This window comes from Papaver somniferum, chromosome 7, assembly GCF_003573695.1.
Source record: "Papaver somniferum cultivar HN1 chromosome 7, ASM357369v1, whole genome shotgun sequence".
NCBI classification, from domain to species: domain Eukaryota; kingdom Viridiplantae; phylum Streptophyta; class Magnoliopsida; order Ranunculales; family Papaveraceae; genus Papaver; species Papaver somniferum.
In genome coordinates this window covers 122,832,664-122,855,432 of record NC_039364.1, presented here as the reverse complement: position 1 = coordinate 122,855,432, position 22,769 = coordinate 122,832,664, and the positions used below count along the sequence as shown (strand labels likewise).

The window sequence follows — 22,769 nt, the reverse complement described above, 5'->3', positions numbered from 1 at the left end:
AACAAATAGGGGCAAACATACACGAAGGAAGATATCATTACTTTTTTAATGACGAACAGGGGTAATCATACACACATCTATATATATGTTCTTCATCACAAACACATATAGCAACAGCAGAAACCGAATATATTCTTCATCAAAAGATAATCAAACACAGTAGAACCACTTACCTATAAATGAAAAATCAGGGTCATGAAGAAAGCCTCGACGAACAACAGCAGCAACAGAAAGCTTCGAGGAACAACAACAGCAGCAGCAGCAGAAAGCTTCGAGGAACAACAACATCAGCAGCAGCAGAAAGCTTTGAAGAACAACAACAACATCAGCAACAAAGACAAAAACAACAGTAGCAGCAGCAGCAATTAATAACAAGGAAACAAAAGCAGAGAACAAAAAATAAAAGTTCTGAGGAAAGAGAAGGAATGAAATTTATGACTAGAGAATTTTCACATTCCTTCTCATATATATACACAAAGAGAAATAAAACCGCCCCACTACCCAAGAAGAAGTTATTGCAAATAGTGGGGAACGTGCCCTAAAATCTAGGAAAATAATAAAGAGAAGATGAAGAGAGTAACACGTTTTTTCTTCCCACTACGACTAACCGCCCAGTAGGATGAAAAGGGGCAAATTGTAGGTACACATTTCATCTTCCGCCACGTGTCCACAAAGACACACGTGGAGGACATGCGGCTGAGAGCATCAAGATATGATATCACGTGTGGACACCCAAGAAACGCGCCTTATCAAGATAGCGTCGCCACCCACCAGATCCAACGGTAGAGGATCGAGGAGACAGAAACACTAGAACACTGCGAAGCACTGGAGGATAACCCAAGAGTCACTTTATCCTATCCCCAGAAAGATCTAAGATCTACATTTGGGGATAGTCTAACTGACGCAGACAAGACAGGGGCAGAGGACAACTGTCTACCGCGGACAGACATCTCAACTACCCGCATTAAATACCCTCAAACAACATACGTGTCAGTCATCCTGTAGAGGAAGCGCAGATAGCACTGCATATTCAAACGGAACACGCAGAGAGAACCGAGAACACGAAGACTTATGCGTAAGCGGCACAAGACACAAGAGGATAAGGTTATAACGGGCTTCAGAAGTGGACCCCACGTAACCACCCTATAAATACCCCTCTCTCCCAAGTGAAGAGGGGGATCGGAGAACATTGAGAGGAGAATAGGAGAGAGACAGAGAGAGAGATATAGAAAGTGTAAGTGAAACCCCTCCTGCTACGCAGGCCTACGTTGATCTCAAAGTCATTCGACTATTTCTGTAACCATCGTACACATAATGAAAAACCCAAACCCGCAGACAGAGATCTGGGTGCTGAATCACATAAGTTAATCGTTTCATCTATATTCATGCATTTATATTTTGCATATTCGATTCGATACTTATTGTACATCATGTTCGTACGTTTTATACTTCATCCATTATTTATCTTATTATGCGAGTTAAGAAAAATAATTATAGTTGATGAGACGAGGAAGAGTTTTAGGACTCTTAGTCAAGGATTCAACGTAACCGATTCATCCCCTTCAGGCGCAGCCTATTTACTATATTGTCATGAGTCTGCGCGCATTATTTGTGAACACGCAGATGACAAATGATCTTTGTGTTCACAGCAGGATAAATTTTAAAACAGCTTTTCCTCTTTACAATCACGTGACTTGTGTGTGACTTGAATTCACGCATATTTTCTGTGCGTGTGTTGTCCAGCTAGATAGAGTTAAGGAAGTCTTTAGAGTTGTATTAATACCAATGATACAGCTCATTAACTATGTAATGAAAATCCTGTATTTTGTAATGAAATGAAAAGAATGATGTCTGTCATTAATTGTGTGTTAATATGGTATCAGACACGGTAGGGTTAGTTTTAAATCCAATTTTCGATCCTTCTTTCAATTTTTCTATCTTCTTTTCATTTCATATCTTGAATAATCTGAATTCATTGATTCAGTTTTCAGTTTAGCAGTTTCAGAAATTTCAATTTTCAGATCTGCTTTCTTCGTTCTCTGTTCAGGATTTTCGTTTCAGTATTCTTCTTTTGTTAATTCTCACTGTTTTTTGATCCTGTGTTCTCATCTTTGAGATCTTTTTCCTCTTTATTTTTTTCTCGATCTTAGATCTGTGTTTGTTTCAAGCTTCTTTGATCAATGGAAAATCCAACTTCCAATTCGTTTTCAAACATTCCTCTTAATCAACTGACAAACTTTGTTCATCTCAAACTTAAAGAGGATAATTACATCACCTGGAAACATATCATGAATCCTGTAATTCACAAATTCAAGCTGATGAGATTTCATGATAGCTCTCATCCTTGCCCTCCACAATATACAAATCCGCGGAATCAACTCAATGGTATTGAAAATCCATTATATACAGATTGGATTGATGAGGATTCTACTATTATTATGTGGATCAATTCGACGATTTATGATTCAGTTATCGCATATTTCTCAAGAGCAACTACTTCACATGAACTCTGGAGAAGCACTGAAGAACGCTTTGCATGAGCCTCATCAACCCATTCTATTCAATTGCGTACAGCTTATGTCAATCACTCAAGGTACAAAATCAATTCCTGCTTTGATTAATGAGATAAGACTTCTATCCGATCAGTTAGCTGCTGCTGGAGAAATTGTGTCTGATAAGGAATTAGTTGTTGTTAAATTGAAATCCTTAAACTCGGATTATATTCCTTTTGCTACTTCCATGAGACATTGAAATCCTCCCATATCATGTATTGAGCTGCACAACAACTTACTCAGTGAAGAGGCTGTTGCTAGTGAAAGAGCACTTACTCAGAAAAATGACTTGTCTGCCAAGGCCTTTGTTGCTCATAACAATAAGACCAATTATAGAGGATCTTCCTCTAATTATAGAGGTACTTACCGGGGTAGAAGTTCCGCTGGAGGTCGTTATCCAAATCCAGCAATCTTTCACAGAAATCCAAATGGTAGAGGCTATTCTTTTCAAGACAAACCACCACCTTGTCAGCTTTGTGACTCTCCAAATCACTTAGCTCCTACTTGTATTCAGCGGCTCAATTTCTCTTATCAAGGAAGATCTCCTCCACCCAATCTCAGTGCCATGTTAGCTGCAGTGATATGTTTGATGATGAAGAATGAATTGCATATAGTGGAGCAAATTGTTACATCACCTCTCAGCTTCTTCAAGAATCTACTTCCTATGATGGCTCTGAACTTATACAGACAACAAATGGAGCAGGTATGTCTATTTCTCAGACATGACACTCTAGTAAACTTGTTAATGATCATTCTTTCACCCTCAATGATGTTCTTGTAGTTCCTCAAGCCTCTCACAATTTCTTGTCAATTCATAAGTTTACAACTGATAACAATTGTTCTTTGACTCTTGACTCTCATGGTTTTACTGTGAAGGCTCTGAACTCTGGGAAGACTCTCTTCCAAGGTCCTCATAGGGATGGTATTTATCCTATCAAATTCACTTCATCACCTCATGCTCTCACCTCTACAATAACGGACAATGTTCTGCTTCACAGAAGATTCGGTCACCCATCCTTCCAGACTTTACAAAAGCTCTGTAGATTGCTGAAATTCTCCAATATGTCAAATAATCCTTTTACCTGTGTTGATTGCAAACTATGTAGGAGTCAGAAATTACCTTTTCAACTTTCATGTAATGAGTCTACCAAACCTCTTGAGTTGTTACATATGGATCTTTGGGGTCCTTGTTGTGTTGAATCTATTTCTGGTAGTTTGTATTATGCAAATATTATTGATGACTTTTCAAAATATTCTTGGGTTCTTCCTTTACATTCCAAATCTGATTTTAAGCATGATTTTACTTCTTTTGTCACTAGAATTGAAAAGCTACTTTCTCAGTCTGTCATTACCATTAGAACTGATAATGGAGGTGAATTTTCAATTTCTAGAACAGTTTCGTGCAAACTATTCATCAATTTACTTGCTCTCATACACCAGAACAAAATGGTGTTGATGAGGTCAAGCACAAGCATATATTAGGCATTACTAGAACTCTTTTATCTCAATCAGGCTTTCCTTTTACTTATTGGGTTGAAGCATTGCATACTCCAAACTATCTCATCAACAGACTTCCTACAAGGTCAATCAATTTTTCTACTCCATTTCAACATCTTTTTCAAAAACTGCATGACTACGATTTTCTCAAAGTTTTTGGGTGTGCCTGCTATCCATGGCTCAAACCTTACACTTCTAATAAACTTGAGCCTAGAAGTAAACAATGCATATTTCTAGGATACAGTCTTTAGCACAAAGGCTATAGATGTTTAGATCCCATTACTGGAACTATCTATGTTTCAAGACATGTTTCTTTTGATGAACATTCTTTTCCCTATAAACAGTCACTCTCATCTCCATCTACTACTGAGCTGTTTCCTACCTCCACTGAGTCTACTTCTTCTATTCCTTCTTCTTACGTGTCAGCCATTTCAACTGCACCTCATGTTTCCTCTCCTCATATCACTGTGAATGATCATTCAATGGTTACTAGAGGTAAGAATGGTATTAAGACTCCAAAATCTTACTATGAAACTTTTCATCCTCTGGATGTTGCTCTTATTACCAAAGTCAGCAAAGTACCAACTTGTATTAGTCAGGCTAACAAAGAAGAAGTTTGGAGAATTGCCTCAGTTAGAGAACACAAAGCTCTCAATGATGCAGGTACTTGGTATTTAGTTGATCCTACTGGTATTGATAATGTAATTGGCTGTAAATGGGTATTTAGGATCAAGTACAAGCCAGATGGTAGCATTGATAAGCACAAGGCTAGGTTGGTAGCTAAGGGTTATCATCAACAACAAGGCATTGATTTTGATGAAACCTTCAGCCTAGTTGCTAAACCAACCACCATCAGGCTAATTTTTTCTATGACAGTGTAGTTCAATTGGCAGATACATCAACTTGATGTAAGTAATGGCTTTCTTCATGGTGACTTGAAGGAAATGGTTTATATGTCTCAGCCACCAGGCTTTATTGATGAGGATAGACCCAATCATGTGTGTCTTTTACATAAGGCTATCTATGGCCTTAAGCAGGCCCCCAGAGCCTGGTATGAGAAGTTAAGTAATGCTCTTCTTCAGTTGCAGTTTATGAATTCACCATTAGATCCTTCTCTATTTGTTCATAAAGTGGGTACTCAGATCTCAGTTCCTTTAGTCTATGTTGATGACATCTTACTTACTGGTAGCTCTGCCAAGTTTCTACAGTCAGTCATAGATCATCTTCAACTGCAGTTCCCAATTAAAGATCTTGGATCACTACATTACTTCTTGGGTCTTGAAATTAAAAGGGATTCTACTTCACTTTTTCTCTGTCAGACCAAATATGCAGTTGACTTGCTTCATAGGTACAATATGGAAGGTGCTAAACCTTGTCAGACTCCTATTGCAGCTTCTGAGAAACTCAACAAGACATATGGTGACTTATTAGACAACCCCACAAACTTCAGATCTTTGGTTGGTGCTCTTCACTACTTGACATAGACAAGACTAGAGATCTCTTTTGCTGTGAGTGTTGTTTGTCAGCATATGCAACATCCTAGGACACCCCATCTTCTTGCTGCAAAGCGCATCTTAAGATATATTAAAGGCACAATTGGTTATGGTCTTCACTTTACAAAAGGAGATTCCTTTCTTTTGGGCTTTTCTGATGTTGATTGGGCAGGTTGTCCTGATGATAGGCTTTCAACTGGTGGTTATTGTATCTTTCTGGGTTCTAATGCTATCTCTTGGTCCTCCAAGAAGCAAACAGTTGCTAGATCTAGTACTGAAGCAGAATATAGAACACCGGTAAATAGTGCAGTTGAAGTTGTCTGGATTTGTTTTCTGCTTAGAGACTTACACTTTGATCTTATTGGTGCACCCAAACTGGGTTGTGACAACATCAGATCTATCAGCCTTGCCTCTAATCATGTTATGCACTCCAAGATGAAACATGTTCATCTTGACTATCACTTTGTCAGGGAGCTAGTGCAGTCTAAGGCTTTGGATGTTTTTTATGTTCACACTCTTGATCAGATAGCATACATCTTCACCAAGGGTTTACATGGTCCAGGTTTAAAATGCTTCGTGACAAGATCACAGTTGTTGCTGCACCCATGAGCTTGAGGGGGGATATTGGACCAAGTAATGTTGTGGTGAAGGATAACTCCAGTTGCAGTGCAGGATAAGTTTTAAAACAGCTTTCCCTCTTTACAATCACGTGACTTATATGTGACTTGAATTCACACATATTTTTTGTACGTGTGTTGTCCAGCCAGATAGAGTTAAGTCAGTCTTTAGAGTTGTATTAATACCAATGATACAACTCATTAACTGTGTAATGAAAATCCTGTGTTTTGTAATGAAATGAAAAGAATGATGTCTGCCATTAATGGTGTGTTAATATTTGATGGTACTATGAGTTGGAATAGTCAGAGATGAGTGTTCCATAGTTATATGTACAAGTGTTTTTGAGTCTTAGCAGTCCAAATTTACCGAGAGCACACTTGTTTCTACATTTTCTTCTTTTTCGGTCGAAAAAATTATGATTGTTAAAGGTTGATGTCAATTCTTTCAGCGGACCCATTCTATATAAGATAAAAAATTAGAAACCCATCCAGACTATCGGATCACTCAAACAGTATCCCCTTTAGCAATCATGGAAAAAAGACAAAAGCTTCGTAGAAGAATAGGCAAGGTCATAATTTGATAGATGCAATTTTTTGTCACTGCTAAATGCGTCATGAATATTAGCCGGGCTACACCATTCCAGTAATCCTATAATCATAATTGAGTATGATTTTTTCATCTTATATGAAATGGTATTCACCTCGCCAATATTTTTTTTTTGATCATCAAACCACAAATATTTCATTCCATAAGAAACGTTTACATGATGGTTTTAAAGAGAAACAAGTACATCATAACATGAAACAAATACAAAGAAAGATACAAAACGTAAATAAATTGTGAAGAGAAAGAGCGATTTACCACGATTGCACCCAAATATTGTATTATGAGATTGGAGAAGGAATGGTATACGAAACTATAATTCGACCATTTTAATGGATTTTTTTTTCTTGAAAAAGAGATGCTCCTATGATAGAGGAGTGATATGCCCAAAATTCTTCATGTCCAACTAACTCGAACCCAAGATCTATTTTTCTGATGAAGAAGAAATTGATCTTTGCCCTTGCTGAATCGCCGATGTACTTTATCAAGAAAAAAACCAAACACGAACAAACCGTTAGGAAAAAACACTATAAAAATGTGGATAAAATCGCCCAAATAACGAAGATAAAATCGCTCTAATAGCGAAGAAATTATTGAAAACAACAAAAATAATTAAAAAACAAGAAATCTTTGCTCAAATCTAATCCATAAAGGACTAAATCTGAGCAAAAGAAGAAGAAATTGATGGGTTTTTCTCTAATTTTCGAGAAGAGAGAGAAAAGAGAGAGGAAAAGGGAATGAAAATACCTCGCCAATATTGATAATAGTGTTTAGTAATCAATAAATTTTTCGTATTTTTATCCTTGATGCTTTGCGGAGAAGATCCAAAATTTTAGCACAAAAAACTCAATTTGTATTAATTCAAATTGATTCCATTAATTTATTATTACAGAAGACTACTGCTCCCAATCTAATTATAAGGGGACAAAAATACTTTAAAAGTCACACAAAGTGGAGGCCTGAGTGGCATTGACGCGGATACACTGACGTGAATACGACTAAATTCTTGAAAAGTTAGGATGCAGGTGCCTCATGGAAGTGATAATTCAGGCTTAAATGAATGTAACTTCTAAATAACCTGGCTTGATTGGGGTATACCCAAATTAATTGGGGTATATCCATTTTGTTTCCAACCATAATAGAGGGTTAGGGGGTGTCTAATATGTGTAAAGTTACCTAATTATCCTTCTCCTAATAATAACCAAAACCATCCCTTTTGGTTTTAGATCAAAACCTTATTAATTTCTTTTCTTCTCCTTCATCATTAATCTAATTATCAATTCCTTTCTCCTACTCTATATTTCATCATTTTCAAATGAAAAAATATCGTCGATTATGATTTTTTTTTATTGTCGATTAATCCTTTCAAATTCATTCTAGTACTTTGTTTTGTTATTTGAATGACAAATTAGATCAGAAAATTTGAAATTGTTGAATTCTAGTTACACAGAAAATTCTAGTTAAAATTGTTGAAATCTTCCCACATGATTTCAATCAAAAACAAAATTTGATAACTTAAATTCATAAGTTTTAATCTACTTAATTAATTCATCTAAACTCAATTAATTAACCTAATCAGAATTTTTAGTGTTAATTAAACAAGGGTATATTAGCCATTTAGAAAATACAAGGTTAAGGGGTAGCCTATTTTACTTCAAAATGACCTGGCTTTTGTCTTATTAGGTATACCCTAATTAATTTGGGTATACCCCAATCAAGCCAGGCTAAATAATGCTAGTAAATTGTTGATAATAACAAATTTGTGTAAAAATAAATACATATACTAATGAAACGATACAAATACAAAAGAATCAAGACATTTTTAGTCTACGTTTATATTAAAATATTTAATAGACTTTATATTATCCTCTTGCCTTATTTATCTTTAGGAGATTATCTCCATTTATTTGGGTTGTAAACACAAAAGATATTATATGGTTTTATATATATTCTAGCCAAGAGGAACATTTCTCCTCAGGAAATTATCATCAAATCCAAGATGGTTTTATATCTCCATTTACTTGGGTTGTAAACACAAAAGATATTATATGGTTTTATATATATTCTGCACACCCACCTTCCCCTAATAGACCCCTGTACCTACGTCAGTCCAATATCTTCTCTAAGTCAATTTTTCCGGGTCCTCTCTGCACTAATTCTACAGCTGCAGACTCCACCATCTCCTCTGCCCCTACTGCTACAGATCGTAACTCCACTACCGTCCCTACTACTGTCCTTCCCACTACAACATTCCCCCCCACACTACAGCTCATTCTCGTCCTGTTACTCGAGCCTCCCGTGGTATTTACCAACCGATCCACCGGCTCAATCTCCATGTTCAAACATTACAGCATATCTCTTCAATTCCTCGCTCTGACTTGTATGCTCTTAGGGATATAAATTGGAATGCCGCCATGAAAGATGAGTACAATGCTATGTTGAAAACTAATACGTGGGAACTTGTACCACGACCTCGTGATGCTCATGTTATTCGTTCCATGTGGCTTTTTCATCACAAATATAATGCTGATGGATCTTTGCAGCGACACAAGGCTCGTTTTGTTGCTAATGGCAAATCTCAGCAGGTTGGGGTTGATTGTTTTGAAACGTTTAGTCCGGTTGTCAAACCTGCTACTATTCGTACTGTTCTTACTATTGCTACCTCGCGTTCTTGGCCAATCCATCAGCTAGATGTTAAGAATGCTTTTCTCCATGGTGATCTGACCGAGACAGTTTATATGCATCAGCCTCCATGATTTGTTGATCCTGATCACCCTGATTACGTATGTCGACTACGCAGATCGTTATATGGTCTCAAGAAGGCTCCTCGGGCGTGGTTTCAGAGATTTTCCAAGTTTATCACAGGTTGTGGTTTCCGTGGTAGTGTATGTGATCCCTCACTTTTTGTTTATCAATAAGGATCCGAAACGACATACTTACTTTTATATGTTGATGACATTATTTTGATTGCCTCTACTGATGCTCTCCTATGCCGCTTCATTGATTTGATGAAGAGAGAGTTTGCTATGTCTGACCTTGGTCCACTACATCATTTTCTGGGCATCACTGTTACTCGTTCATCCTCAGGATTATTTTTGTCTCAGTCAATATATGCACAAGACATCATCGCGCGTGCCTCCATGACAAAATGTAATCCAGTGACTACTCCGGTCGACACAAATTTCAAGCTCAGTGCTACCTCTGGCCCGACACTTTCGGATCCCACTCTATACAGAAGCCTAGCGGGTGCTCTTCAGTACCTCACTTTTACTCGGCCAGATATTTCATACACAGTTCAGCAGGTATGTCTATTTATGCATGATCCCCGTGAGCCTCACATGCATGCCCTCAAGCGAATCCTTCACTATCTTCAGGGCACCATCAACCATGGACTATTTCTCTCGGTCTCCTCTATCTCTGGCTTAACAGCATACTCTGATGGTGACTGGGCGGGTTGTCCTGATTCTCGACGATCGACATCTGGTTTTTGTGTCTTTCTTGGTGACAATCTCATCTCCTGGTCCTCTGATAGACACATTTTTGTGTCTAATTTGATCACAATACTATATATTGTTGGCACTCGATTTTCTACTAATTTTGGTGTTTTATGTGTTTATTGGCATTTTTGAGAAATAAACATTTTTCGGAAAATTCAGCTCGAAAAGTTGATTTTGGCACCCGGAGGACACATGTTATTCGGACTATCAGTTTTGGTTAAGGGGAACCTCAATCACTATTTGCACGCCAGGGTGTCACCTGCTAAACGCACCCCCATCTCTGTTAGGGGGAGGTCATCTTCTTCATTCAAATTTCAAGTTTTGGCGGGAAAGTTTTGCATTGGAAGAACGAAATTAGGGTTGGAAATTTGAGCTTGTTGCAGTGATATTCAATGGCTGATTGTTGTTGGGTCGTCTCAAGTCAGCTAAACAGGGATGGTATGGGGTTTGGAATCAGCAAAAATTGGCTGGATAAATCCATTCAAAGCAAGGTAGGAGAGTATGATATTCACGGGAGTTTGGTCGGATTTCTGTATTGAATTTTAACGAGTTTTGGTCGGGTTTGTTGCCTGTTTCGGATTGAGACCACCCTGTTACGACTAGACAGGGATGGTAAGTCTTTTGATTTCGAAAGAAAAGGGCCGTGTACGTGGATTTTACAGGACAGAGGAAGGAAGATATTCTCGGGATTCTCCGAGTTATTTTTGGAGATTTTGTGTGGCCTGAGAGTATTTGTCGTCAGCTGAGGTGTGTAAGAACGGGCTTGGAGTGTGTTGGGTGTTATCAGACGCGTGAGAGGAGAAGAAACGAAGAGTTATTCTAGTACTGCTAAAAAAAAGGAAACAAAATATTTCCGAAGTGATGAAGGTGATTCTCGAGTTATGACCGAGATTTTATGGTGATTATATGTATTTAAAGGATGATTGTGGTTCATAGAAGGTGTCGAGAGTTTGGGGGGCTGAGGAGAGCCAGAGAAGAAGAAATTCGAGTTTTCCCAAACTCGGTTTCTGTTGCTGCTGCTGTTGAAGAACACGAAGAACGGACCTACAGAGACAGTTGTTTTTCAACGGTGTCAGCGACACAGAGGCGAGGGTCGCAGCACAGTGTTTACAACACTTTCTGTCTGTCGTTTTCTGTAACAGCTGGTTTGTAACACTTATAACTGTTACAAACCCGGTTTTATTGTATTTCTCATATTCTCATCATTTGTAAACCATTTTTGAGCATCAATGAAATTCTTTGAGAGGTTTTCCAACATGATGAGCGGCTAGTTCTCTCACAACCAAGGCAATGAGGAAGCTATTTACGCATGAATAATTGGTAATTATTTATTCTCTCTAATTTATAATTTATAATTCACTCAATCACTGGTTTTGTAGAGTTTTTAATTGTTTGCAAAAAAATTCTTCATTAGTTGTGATTCAATTAGATAGGTTATGCTTTGTTTAGATAATCTATGCTTCGGGATACAATTAATTTTTGAGAATTTTCCAGATTATTTGTGAATTAAGAAATAAGAGTCTTAAAAGATAATTAGAGTTTTGAAATATGTATCATTCGATTTTGCGTCATAGTGGAATCTGGTGTCTTGGTTACCTCTCGCCCACTTTGTTAATATTTTTGTATATAATTTTATTAATTCTTTAAATTTAATCTTCACAAGTCCGAGAGTTTGAACCTCATTACTACAACACAAAAAAAAACATTATCATCCTCCAAGCATCAAGGCACAGTCTCTCGATCCAGTGCTGAAGCTGAATACCGGGGAGTAGCAAATGCGGTTGCTGAAGCAACATGGCTTCACAATCTTCTTCTAGAGCTCCGATTACCTCTACGACGTGCTACTATTGTTTACTGTGACAATGTAAGTGCGATATATATGTCTTGAGATCCTGTTCAACATCAACGCACCAAACATGTGGAAATTGATATACATTTTGTTCGTGAACGAGTTCGTTTTGGTGCCATTCAAGTCTTACATGTTCCCTCTGAGAACCAATATGCTGACATCTTTACCAAGGGGCTTCCTCGACAGCTATTTGTTCGCTTTCGTTCTAGTGTTAGCGTTTGTTCCTCTCCCGCTAAGACTAAGGGGGTGTAATAGACTCTATATTATCCTCTTGCCTTATTTACCTTTAGGAGATTATCTCCATTTACTTGGGTTGTAAACACAAAAGATATTATATAATTTTATATATATTCTAACCAAGAGGAACATTTTTCCTCAAAAAAATTATCATCAAATCCAAGAATATTGTTTAGCATATGCATGTAATGTCATTGGTGCCTACGACGTAGAAATACGCCCGTCTAAGTGTCGGACACGAACCTAATACAGACACATGACAATTTTAGGCGCGTCCGTGCTACCCAGGTGGAGACTGCTTTTGTTTTCATTCTCGGTCCTCTCTGCTGTGAAGTGTCCGCGCCTCATGTGAAGAGTACGCGCGAAACAATTAAATTTTTTTTTTCAAAATGAAAATTATATTTTTCCAATAAAATGAATAAAATTTCATGGGACTTTTGTGATGACGACGACGTTGTTTTTACGTGAGGGGAGAGATAGAGAGAGTTGTTTTTTGTTGTTGAATTAAATTGTGTGGTGGGGTATGGAGAGATAGGTCAAAGGTTAATAAGTAATTATTTCGAGAAGATCAGAAGCTCGTGATGAGAATTTCTTTTTTAATTTTCTTGTTCTGTTTTGTTTTTCTTTCTTTACAGAGAAAAGGAAACAACAGTGGTATTATCAGAGACCTAAGGAATTTACGGGCCTTCCTTCTTCTTTGTTCATTCCTTTTCTCGTGATATCTCTTTCTCCTGCAGGATCATCATCAGTTTTTGCTTTTATTTGTTTTTTGTACTCTTTTTATTTTCTTTCTTCTCTCTCTCTCATTTTGTAAAAATATATTTTTGTATCTTTAAAGCTAGACAGTACTACCAACGAGATTGAAGATTATATATAACTGTAACCCCATTTCTGTCCTGAAGGAACCCCGTCTAGTAGCTCTCTCTCTCTCAGAGTGTGTTCATTTCATTCTCAGGAATTTTTGGTTTTTGAAACTTGCTGAGAGCGAAAGATGATAAGATGAACAAAGAGTTTAAATGTTAAAGGGGGGGAGGGAGGAAGGGTGTTGTTCAGGAGACAAAGGATAGGACACATATTCCTTGATATACATTTAATGATCTTCTGAACAAATTCAAACTTTTTTTTTTCCTGATTTAAGTTTGTTTGCTTCTGTGGAGGAGTGTGTCTTCATATTCTTCTAAGTTTGTAGCTAAAACAAAAACGCCATTAGTATACAGTCTCGGTTGAGAAGAAAGTTTTTAAGGAAGGAATTAGCTAGAAATGGGGAGTTGCGGAAGGAATGGATCTGTAAGGCAGTATGTTAGGTCTAAGGTACCTCGGTTAAGATGGACTCCTGATCTTCATCACTGTTTTGTTCAAGCCATTGAAAGGCTTGGTGGCCAAGACAGTAAGTATACCTACTGCTCTAAACTCTCTCTTTTTCTCTCTACTAACTGCTCATATCTCACTGGGTTATGTTTTTTTCTTCTTCTTTGTTTGCAGGGGCAACACCTAAGCTTGTTATGCAGCTAATGGATGTGAGAGGACTTACCATTTCTCACGTCAAAAGCCATCTTCAGGTTTTGCTTCATGCTCCGTTCTTGCGTGTTTCTAAACACTGAAAAAAAGGGAAGTACTCCTTATTTGTCAATCTCTTATTAACTTGATTATTCTCTGGTTGTTGCCATTAGATGTACAGAAGTATGAGGACTAATGACCAGAGCATCAACAGCAAGGAAGGTATGATCTTTTACACCGGAGTTCTTCAAGATATATAACCTGTATATTATTATGTTGTCTCTTGTTAATTAAATTTTGTTCGTGTAGTTAATTAATTTCTAAAACAGCTGAACTACTCTCTCTTTTCTCACTTGTAATAAAGGCTGTTTCATTATTCTTAATTTCTACTACTTTGATACTTTATTTGAGTCAAGTTTTTCAACTCAAATCTTTTGTTGCAGTTTCCACTCCTAGTATCTTTGGTGAAATTCAAACTCTCTGTTTCAATCTCTGTCTTAATGGAATTTTTCAGTGGGTGGTTATGTCTAGCTGTTACCCTCATCATATCTATCTCTGTATAGCTAAAGCGCTCTCTTCATTTATTTTTCTCTCCTGCTAAAGCTAATATATATAGCTGCTGCCTATGCCAAAAATAGCTTCATAGTAAAGAGCTCTATCAAATCAAATCAGCTCTTTTCAAAATAGTTGTCTTCTTCTTTTTATGTATCCAAAGTCCAAACCCCAAAGAGCTAACTTTAAATGTTTTAATAAAAATCTTAACGTTGGTTTTCCTAATTATTTTTTTAATATTAACAGATTTAGATAATCCTTCTGCAGCAAGAGAACAGTACTCTTTTGATGATCATGATGGATGCATTGATGAGGAAAATGATGTGGGTAATTTCCTTCAAGCTTCTTCATCAAAATGTATTGAGGATACTAATCTTCATCATCAATCCCTCTACGGTTCTCTGCTCCCACCAAAAAGGTTATTTGCTTTTAAAAGATTTCACAACACTTTTTTTCTCTCTTTCTCTGGTCTCTTCTCTTTACTTTGGGTCTATTCTGAGTTGTTGTTTTTTGTTTGTTTTTCTCCGTTTTGACAAAACAGGCCGAGACTGGAGCTGAATTGTTCAACATCACAGAGTTTGCATTGCAACGAGAGAATGTGTGAAACAACAACAGTCACCTCCCCTTATAATAATAAAGATATTAATGCTATTGGCGGCGGTGGTGGTGGTTTCATATTTCTTCTGCACAACCCCCAACAGCAGCAGCAGACTGGTTTTAACGTATCTCCCAATCCCAACAATAGTAATGCACTCTTCACATCTCATTTGGCACATGAACAACAACATCATCAACTCTATAATCTGAACACTGCTTTGGGATTTCCTCATCATCTGCAGCAAGAATCTAATTTCTCTAAGGTATTTTTTTTTTCGCTCTCTCCCCCTAACACTGCTTTTTACTGAGTCGTCTTATTATCTTGTCTGTGTAAAAACACTGCATGACATGACACATTCTCATTCTCATTGTACGAGACCTTAGTTTTATCATAGATTCATGAAGATATATATATATATATATATATATATATATATATATTTCTAGAAAGAAAGAAGAAATAGACAATACATTCATATGTTTGATGATTTTACACATAATAAAGTTGTTTTTGTTTATCATGAAAAGAAGGGGTGACTGACTTACATTTGCTCGTTAATTTTGGGTACCAGAAATGTTAAGATATCTGTCCTGCATTTTTAGGCATAAGATTGGCCCAATCAAAGAGGTGTACGTGGGAAATTTTTCAGAATTACCCAAATATATGAGACAAAGACGAGTGATAAACACCGTACTTACTATTGTCTCAGAATTTTTGTTTTCTTGTTTTTAATACCATGTACAGAATATATTATTGCATTTTTGCATCTTAGCATAAGATGGGAAACTGTCATCTTAATTAGGGTTTCTTTTAACTTTGCCACTTTTAGCAAAAAGATCTTCTTTAATAAAGAGATTGTTGTTTGACAAAAAATAAAAATGCGTACGTACATCACAAGTGTAACTAAGGTGTAAAGAATTCTTGTATTTTTCTAACATGTTGTTGGTTCATTGGTGTCACTCGGAACAGGTTACTCAAGGGGAAGAACTACAACAAATTTCATCATTCAGAAAGCGGAAACTAGAGAGTTTAGGACCTGATTTTCGGATTCTTTCACTTCCTTCTCTTCCTATTGAACGTAAAGAAGAGAATGAAACAGGAGATTGCGCATTATCACTCTCGTTGCGCCCCACTATTCAAAGGAGTAACACATCATCGACAAGTGATATCAGCGACGTTTTTTCAAGTTCCAGATTGAATTTTCAAGACTGTTCTGGTTCTTCTTCTACTACTACCGCAATGAAGAAGCAAAATATAAACTTGGATCTTTCCATCTCTCTATGATGTTGCACTTAGTGTAGTACGATTTTAGCTTGTAAAAAAAATGTCTAGCCTTTTGGTAATTCTACTTAAATATTAATCATCTACCTATCTTTCGTTTCTTTTTTGGTTCTTCATTCTTGCCGCGAAATTATTGTGTAATTGTTTATAATCTTGGATTGCACATTTTATCCGGTAATGAAAATCTGAAGTGTAGGTGAATCATATTTGCAGAGACCAAATGTAATAAAGATGTAGAGAATAATATTCTGTTTCAAATACATCATCATATAGAGAGACACAAAGAGCTGATGATGTATGAAAAAGAATCGATTCTCTCCTCTCGAAGGTACAAAGAATATATAGAGCTCAGCAGCAGCATTATATTAGGGCTACTATTTCTTGTTCTCTAGTTTGAACATGATCGGTACTGTCACTAAATAATGCGTGAGAGGTAGGTGCATAGATATAAATAACAAGCGACTAGGTCATGAAACGGAAAGTTGCACAAACTGTTTCCATACATAAGATTTGACACTCAGTTTCAGCAGGTGTTTTGGTTTTGGCAATCTTTTAAGCCGGTGACAGGATTGAGACAAAATACCGATTGGAAGGCTGAGTTTCCTTAATATTTGAGATTAAACCCAAACATTTATTAAACCGGCCAGCTGAGCTTAGAACAACCCAAAGATATTCCAATTATAACACGGTAACTGGAACTGTCAAGTGTAAGTGCCTCTACAAGAGATGATGGAGTAGGCTTACGGTGTCCAAGTGTCTAACCAGCACCCTAAAGCAACACCCTAATTTCTAATAAATAAGCACTGTTTAATACCATAAAAAAGGCCCAGAAGAAATAGACTTGGAAGGTGGAACAATTTTCTCAGTCAAAAGCAAGTTTTTTTTTAAGTTTTCTTGATTAAAAAAAAAAGTTAATTTATTGTTAGTCGGCAGCACTTGCTCCAACTGGAAAACCAAAACCAAGAATAGTAGGATGATTCACGAACGCTTGGTACTGATTTGGACGTGGTTCAAGAAGCTAAGAGATTTGCAACAACAAACATTATCGAATTCGGTCTTGCCAATCTTTCTAATCATCCAATCTAACTAAAAGGGATTTTAATGTTCTGCTCGTGCCAAATGGCACAAGTTAAAGTTAAGTTAATCATGAAGAAAAAGAGCAAAGGCAATGATTGTACGATTTATAAATGGCCACAATCTTAGATATCTTAGATTTTATGAGGTGCGACTACCATAACAGACACAGTGGCAGTAAAGAAAATGAATTTTCATACTCAGCCAAGAGACATTAGGATGCCCCTAACCATACCAACACAGTCATGTCTCCCGTTGTAAAAAAGTTGACATCAAACAGATTAAATTTTCAATGGGGATACTGATCTACTGGTCTATGTATATTTAACATTATCATCTGATATTGCAGTTTTATCTGATTGTTCTGTATCAAAATCTGAGACTCTTACCACTGAGCTTTCTACTGCGTTATACTAAGCAGTACTGAGTTTTGTTGTTGCTTTGCACCTCCATTTGGATAGAACATACTAGATAAGATCATTGTGGAAGAATTCAATTTTCTCCATTTGCGGTCTTGGTATCAGCGGTTAATGCTTTAACACAGAGCTTTGGCTTTGAAGTGAAGAGATTGTGTGGAAGAACTGAAACGGCAACCACTAGTGACCCGTTGGGCATCCCCGAAACAGGTAACACCTCGATGAATACGCCCAGCTGAAGATTTGAATAACCTAGTTAGCAAACATAATGACTGATGTGGAGAAACAACCAGTAACAAGAAAAAAAGATTCCACAGCAACATGGTCAATGAGCATGCATCTCCATGCAGGATACTCAGGGTTGTCAAATGATGCACTGAAGCAGTAAGTATGCATGTCAAATGTAAAGGAACGAGATGCCACTTGAAAATAACATATATGTATGCACAAACACAACAACATTGTAGCAAGGGGTTTCTGGGTTTTCACCTCTGGAGATTTCAGGTCCACAACAGCATCTGCTACTATTTCTTTAACTACACCAGCTACAACGCTGAAGCACTTGTTTCGGTCTAATAGCACCAGTAAATCAGTATACTTTGGGTCAGTCTTCTTATTCTTCATCTCTGTCTCGTCGACCCCTCTTCTGTTATAACCAACTGCAAACTACAAAATCAAATGAATAGAAGACGCACATTATATTCAGCAGATGTGAAGCTCCAAGCCACGCAAGCTAAGGTACGGCAAGAAATCTGTTCTCAGACCCTACACACTATCCTTCTAGCAACAAATTCTTTGCAGGATCGTAAATAAAGTATAATACCAAAACTGACGCAGAAATGTAGAAAGCTTTTGAGTTGAGAATCCGTTATATAAGATCAACAATTCAAGAACCAACTACTGATAATTTTTTCATTCCACTTGCTTTTTGCACTGACAGATTTTGTTGGAACATCTTTGCCATTCCAATTAATCAAAGTGTTAAATACTGAAACAGATTAAACGCTCCAAGATGGATCAAAATATCTTGTGTAAAGCCTTGTCAAGAGCAAAATCGAAATATAAAAAATTGCAATTTTGCGCTAAAACTATTCATCTCACCGTGATGTAAATGCACAAGATTTTGTTAATCCAATCCATAATATTATTTTCCAAATTTTCAGGAAAATGTAATCAAGACAAGAATACTTGATGGAATAAAACATCAATCCTATAAGAGGTGGGAGGCACCATATTAACATTATTCCCTGATTTTTGATTTAATATGTGTAATTTGTAACTCAACAGTTATATTGATTTTACCTTCAAAGGTTTTTCAAATTTATTCTGTTCACGGCCCACGAAATCTTGGACTAGCTTGGATACAACAGTCCGCAAATCCTCTTCTTTCAGTAAACAAGTTGCTTGGATGGGAAAAATACGATGACACCAACTGCAATGAAAAAGCATCAACTGAAATCAGGTAGTGGATTTTGGGGTGCCTTTCGGCAGCATAGCACTAAAAAATTGCTGAAATGAGAAGCGAATAAATGAAGTGCTGCATAAAACAAAAAATATAATTTACTTTTTTGTATACAGCTTTTGCTACTGAACGACGAGACAATACCCATTACCACTCATAAGATTATTACTTTTTTAAATCCAACTAAATTGTGTTATCATAAAATCTATGATAACCACCAGGGTCTAACAAAGTACTTGTAAGTCAAATAAACATCCGAGTAGGGATTATTTAGAAACTAAAATGGACAAGGTAGACACTTGAAGTACTAGAATGGACAGAGATTGATGTAATAATGTAGTAACTACGCGAATGCTGTCACATATCCTATACTAATAGCATAACATAGTAGAATGAGTAGAAAATACAAGGATTGGAGGCTTCAAGGTAGAGACCAAAGATACTGATCAAACTAGTAAATATATAAAAATTCACCTAAGGTAGAGATAAAAGGTGCTTACACTAGTGGCTTCAGATTCTCAGAACCTAAAGACTCAAATATTTTCGACACAATATCGACTGTGTCAGGAGAGCAGCTTCTAGGAAATGTAAAAAGAAGCAAACCGCTTCTTGTTAGCTTGACCAGGGATAGAATTCCTTTTTCCTCAATCACATCCATCTTAGGAGATGATGGAGTAGCCTCTCTAGTACTTCCAACTGCAATTCACAAATTAAAACAAATTACATGCAAGCTTGGAGATCTCGTCTTAACCAAGTACAAGAGGTGATCTTGGTAAATCAGTACTTAATAAAGTGGAGATGAAAACAAAACCTCTTCAATACAAAATTACCACTTCCATCGTTAGTCCTTTTGCTCTCCGCACCATTACCACTTCCTACTTCCCCAGTGCATATTTTTCTTTTCTTTGCATTAGACGTTTCTGAATTTTCAGAACTAGATGTACTCAAGGACCTAATATACTGCAACAATTTGAATGAAACGTTAACAACGATTAAGAGCTAAAAATATGCCCTATCAGAAAGCTGTAAGCACTCAGCAGAAGGCACCATAGACAATTGAAATAGTCATACTATGCAACTAGAAAAGAATCCGCAGTAAACTCAGTACGTCAGATTCAGACAGACAAAGGGAGGAATAACACTTTTGAGCTCGCAAGTCAGAAAATTAAAGATTTAGGCTGTGTTTGGTATGAATTTTAAAAACAGTTCTGTTTTCAGAAACAGAAAAAACAGAAATCGGTAGAAAACGCGTTTGGTAGGGGCATTTTCAGAAAACGTTTTTCATTTGTTTTCTGTTTTTAAAAACAAAAAAAAAAAAGAAAAACGATAAATAATCGTTTTCTGTGTTTTCTGTGTTTTTACTTTTTTGTTTTTTTTTCTTCTTCCTTCTTCTTTTCAGAACAAACTAAGAGATTTGGGAAATGACTGCAAATGAGTCAAGACCGGTATTGCTATCTCCTAGACGAGTCTTTACATTTGATCTGATTTAGTTGATTTTCCTTGGTTTTCAAAAACAGTTTTTATCCTACCAAATAATTTTTAGAAAATGAAAACAAGGAAAAAAGGGTATGTTTTTAAAACAGTAAAAAACTATTTTTGAAAACTGTTTTTAAAAATTGTACCAAACACTATCACTGTGTAGCAAGGAAGCTTTTACTTTCAATTCTTCCCACCCACCCCCACCATCAGGGTAGAGCCTGCGGCCCTGGCACACTAACCCAAGAAAGTTGAGCTGCTCCTATGAGCCCACCCTCTGGACAGGGCACATACACGTCGCCTAGGAGCACCTTTGGCAACGCAGAATGAATACATATAAATACAAAATGATTGAAGATATCATTCAATCTTTTGGAAACTAATTGTTCTATTTGTATGTAAATGATATTGGTATGCAAATCAGTCTAAGGAATAAAAGCGACGAAACAAAACAAAGTGAGGGGGCTTGCTATGAATAATAACACAATGACAAGTATCAACCAAATATATTGGATTATTACAAGTGCTGCAAAGATATATATATGTAAGTTTTGACCAATATCAAATGGCATGAAACAAACTAATTGAGGTTAAGTAACTCGGTGTAAATTTCAAACCTTTGCTAAAACAGAAATGACTTCTTTCGTGGCACTTTTCTCTCGCTCTGCGAGAAAGAAAAATTTCAAAGAACATCATTACTAGCATATAGAAGATCACCAAAATATTAGAAGGAACTAAATCTCCCCTTCCATTGCATTATAAACCTGGATAAAAAGATATGATAGCCAATGGTTGTGAAGATATAGAAATTTCTATTTTCAACTCAAAACGCTTTGATCGTCTAGTCAAATTTGCGGAGGCTTAGAACTACTCGTTCCCCGCTATTGTAAAATCCAGTGAAAATCAGATTACACTAATCAGCAAGCCTTGCCATAACTAGAACATTTGACTTGAAAAGATTCTAACTTAATTGCATCGACAATTAGCACTGACATTAACGTAAGGTAGAATCTTCCATGATCATCATATTGATTAAGTGAAGTTAGTTTCACTACTAGCATGCTTGGTTCATCAAATTGAATTTCTCCGAATTGAATTACAAGGAAAATGGGCTACTTCCATGAACCAATTGTGGAAAGCAATACACAATTCACTTTCTAAATACATAAATTCCATGAACCAATTGTGGATTACCTTTTGTAACCACATTAGTGCATTCAATTTGAAGCAAACATGCTATTAAAATTCAAACGGTTTCGCTTTTAACCAAAATAAATCAGTAATGTATAATACAAAAAAAGAAGAGGCAGAAGAAGAGCTTACTGATGGAGCAGGTAATAAAGAATCCTGAATGCGAGTACTCCATAAGAGAAGAAGGTGCGTTGTAATCGAATCGAGGCATACTGATCACAGCTGAATGTTGCTCCCATGGAGTCATTGTTACAGTCTCTTCCACCTTTTCCTTTTCATTCTTCTTGTTCTCCTCTATTTCTTGTTTCGCTAACCCTAATTCTGTTGTTTCTACATCATCCGTCATGGTTTCTACTTCCTTTACTCTCTTGTTATTATTATTATCTCTGGATTATCAACTTTCGTTCCGGTTACTAGAGATTCACAGGGTTTAAACACTTCAACTTATACCCTAGAAGTTATTAGGGAATGATGATGGTAATGTTCCCCGAGTCTCTCTGTCTCCAGGTTCGGACCTCAGTCTGGGTTCGAAAATGCTTTATGATTTTCGTGTGGGACTGGTCACCCTAATGGGTAGGACTGCACGGATCGAGTCGAACAGTCAAACTGAGCCGAAATCGACGGAAACGGACTGAAACCGAGCCGAACCGTTCATCCAGCAGTAGCTACAGTTTGAATTTTCATACTCCCTCCGTCCCACTCCTAAGTGACCTATTTGATTTTAGATTTTGTCCCAATGATAAGTGACCTATATCATTAAACAATGAGATATTCCGGAATTATCCTTTTAGTTAATTATAAAGAATATACGAAATATGCATAATTTGATAGACATGTTTATATTCGTTACGTAGGTGTTTTAAAATGCTTTTCAAT

General features: G+C 36.8%; 2 protein-coding genes across 4 annotated transcripts; one reads left to right on the top strand and one right to left on the bottom strand.

The window, feature by feature from the left end:
- Positions 1-12,943: 12,943 nt before the first annotated feature.
- LOC113292946 lies at positions 12,944-16,475 on the top strand. 3 transcript variants are annotated; one of them, XM_026541751.1, is made up of 6 exons: positions 12,944-13,733; positions 13,829-13,905; positions 14,017-14,065; positions 14,663-14,813; positions 14,937-15,255; positions 15,963-16,475. In XM_026541751.1, the coding sequence occupies exons 1-6, from the start codon at positions 13,607-13,609 to the stop codon at positions 16,275-16,277; spliced, it is 1,038 nt and encodes a 345-aa protein (XP_026397536.1). In that variant the 5' UTR covers positions 12,944-13,606; the 3' UTR covers positions 16,278-16,475. The 3 variants fall into 3 exon arrangements, with proteins under 3 accessions (XP_026397536.1, XP_026397535.1, XP_026397534.1); XM_026541750.1 differs by having other exon boundaries at positions 14,648-14,813; XM_026541749.1 differs by having other exon boundaries at positions 14,642-14,813.
- Positions 16,476-17,462: 987 nt separating this feature from the next.
- Positions 17,463-22,413, bottom strand: LOC113298311. Its single transcript, XM_026547013.1, has 7 exons — positions 22,026-22,413; positions 21,320-21,366; positions 20,057-20,186; positions 19,727-19,922; positions 19,067-19,196; positions 18,254-18,430; positions 17,463-17,999 (listed from the first exon to the last, which is right to left on the bottom strand). Exons 1-7 carry the CDS (start codon positions 22,237-22,239, stop codon positions 17,841-17,843), a joined length of 1,053 nt encoding a protein of 350 aa, XP_026402798.1. The 5' UTR covers positions 22,240-22,413; the 3' UTR covers positions 17,463-17,840.
- Positions 22,414-22,769: the final 356 nt, after the last annotated feature.

Excerpts from the sequence above, each read along its gene's own strand:
- LOC113298311 (XM_026547013.1), bottom strand. The coding sequence starts at position 22,239 with ATGACGGATGATGTAGAAACAACAGAATTAGGGTTAGCGAAACAAGAA. Across the intron at positions 21,367-22,025 it reads CTTTATTACCTGCTCCATCA|AGCGAGAGAAAAGTGCCACG; the intron begins GTAAGCTCTTCT and ends TCTTTCTCGCAG. Across the intron at positions 19,923-20,056 it reads AAGGACTAACGATGGAAGTG|TTGGAAGTACTAGAGAGGCT; the intron begins GTAATTTTGTAT and ends TGTGAATTGCAG.
- LOC113292946 (XM_026541749.1), top strand. The coding sequence starts at position 13,607 with ATGGGGAGTTGCGGAAGGAATGGATCTGTAAGGCAGTATGTTAGGTCT. Across the intron at positions 14,066-14,641 it reads GAGCATCAACAGCAAGGAAG|ATTTAGATAATCCTTCTGCA; the intron begins GTATGATCTTTT and ends TAATATTAACAG. Across the intron at positions 15,256-15,962 it reads AAGAATCTAATTTCTCTAAG|GTTACTCAAGGGGAAGAACT; the intron begins GTATTTTTTTTT and ends CACTCGGAACAG.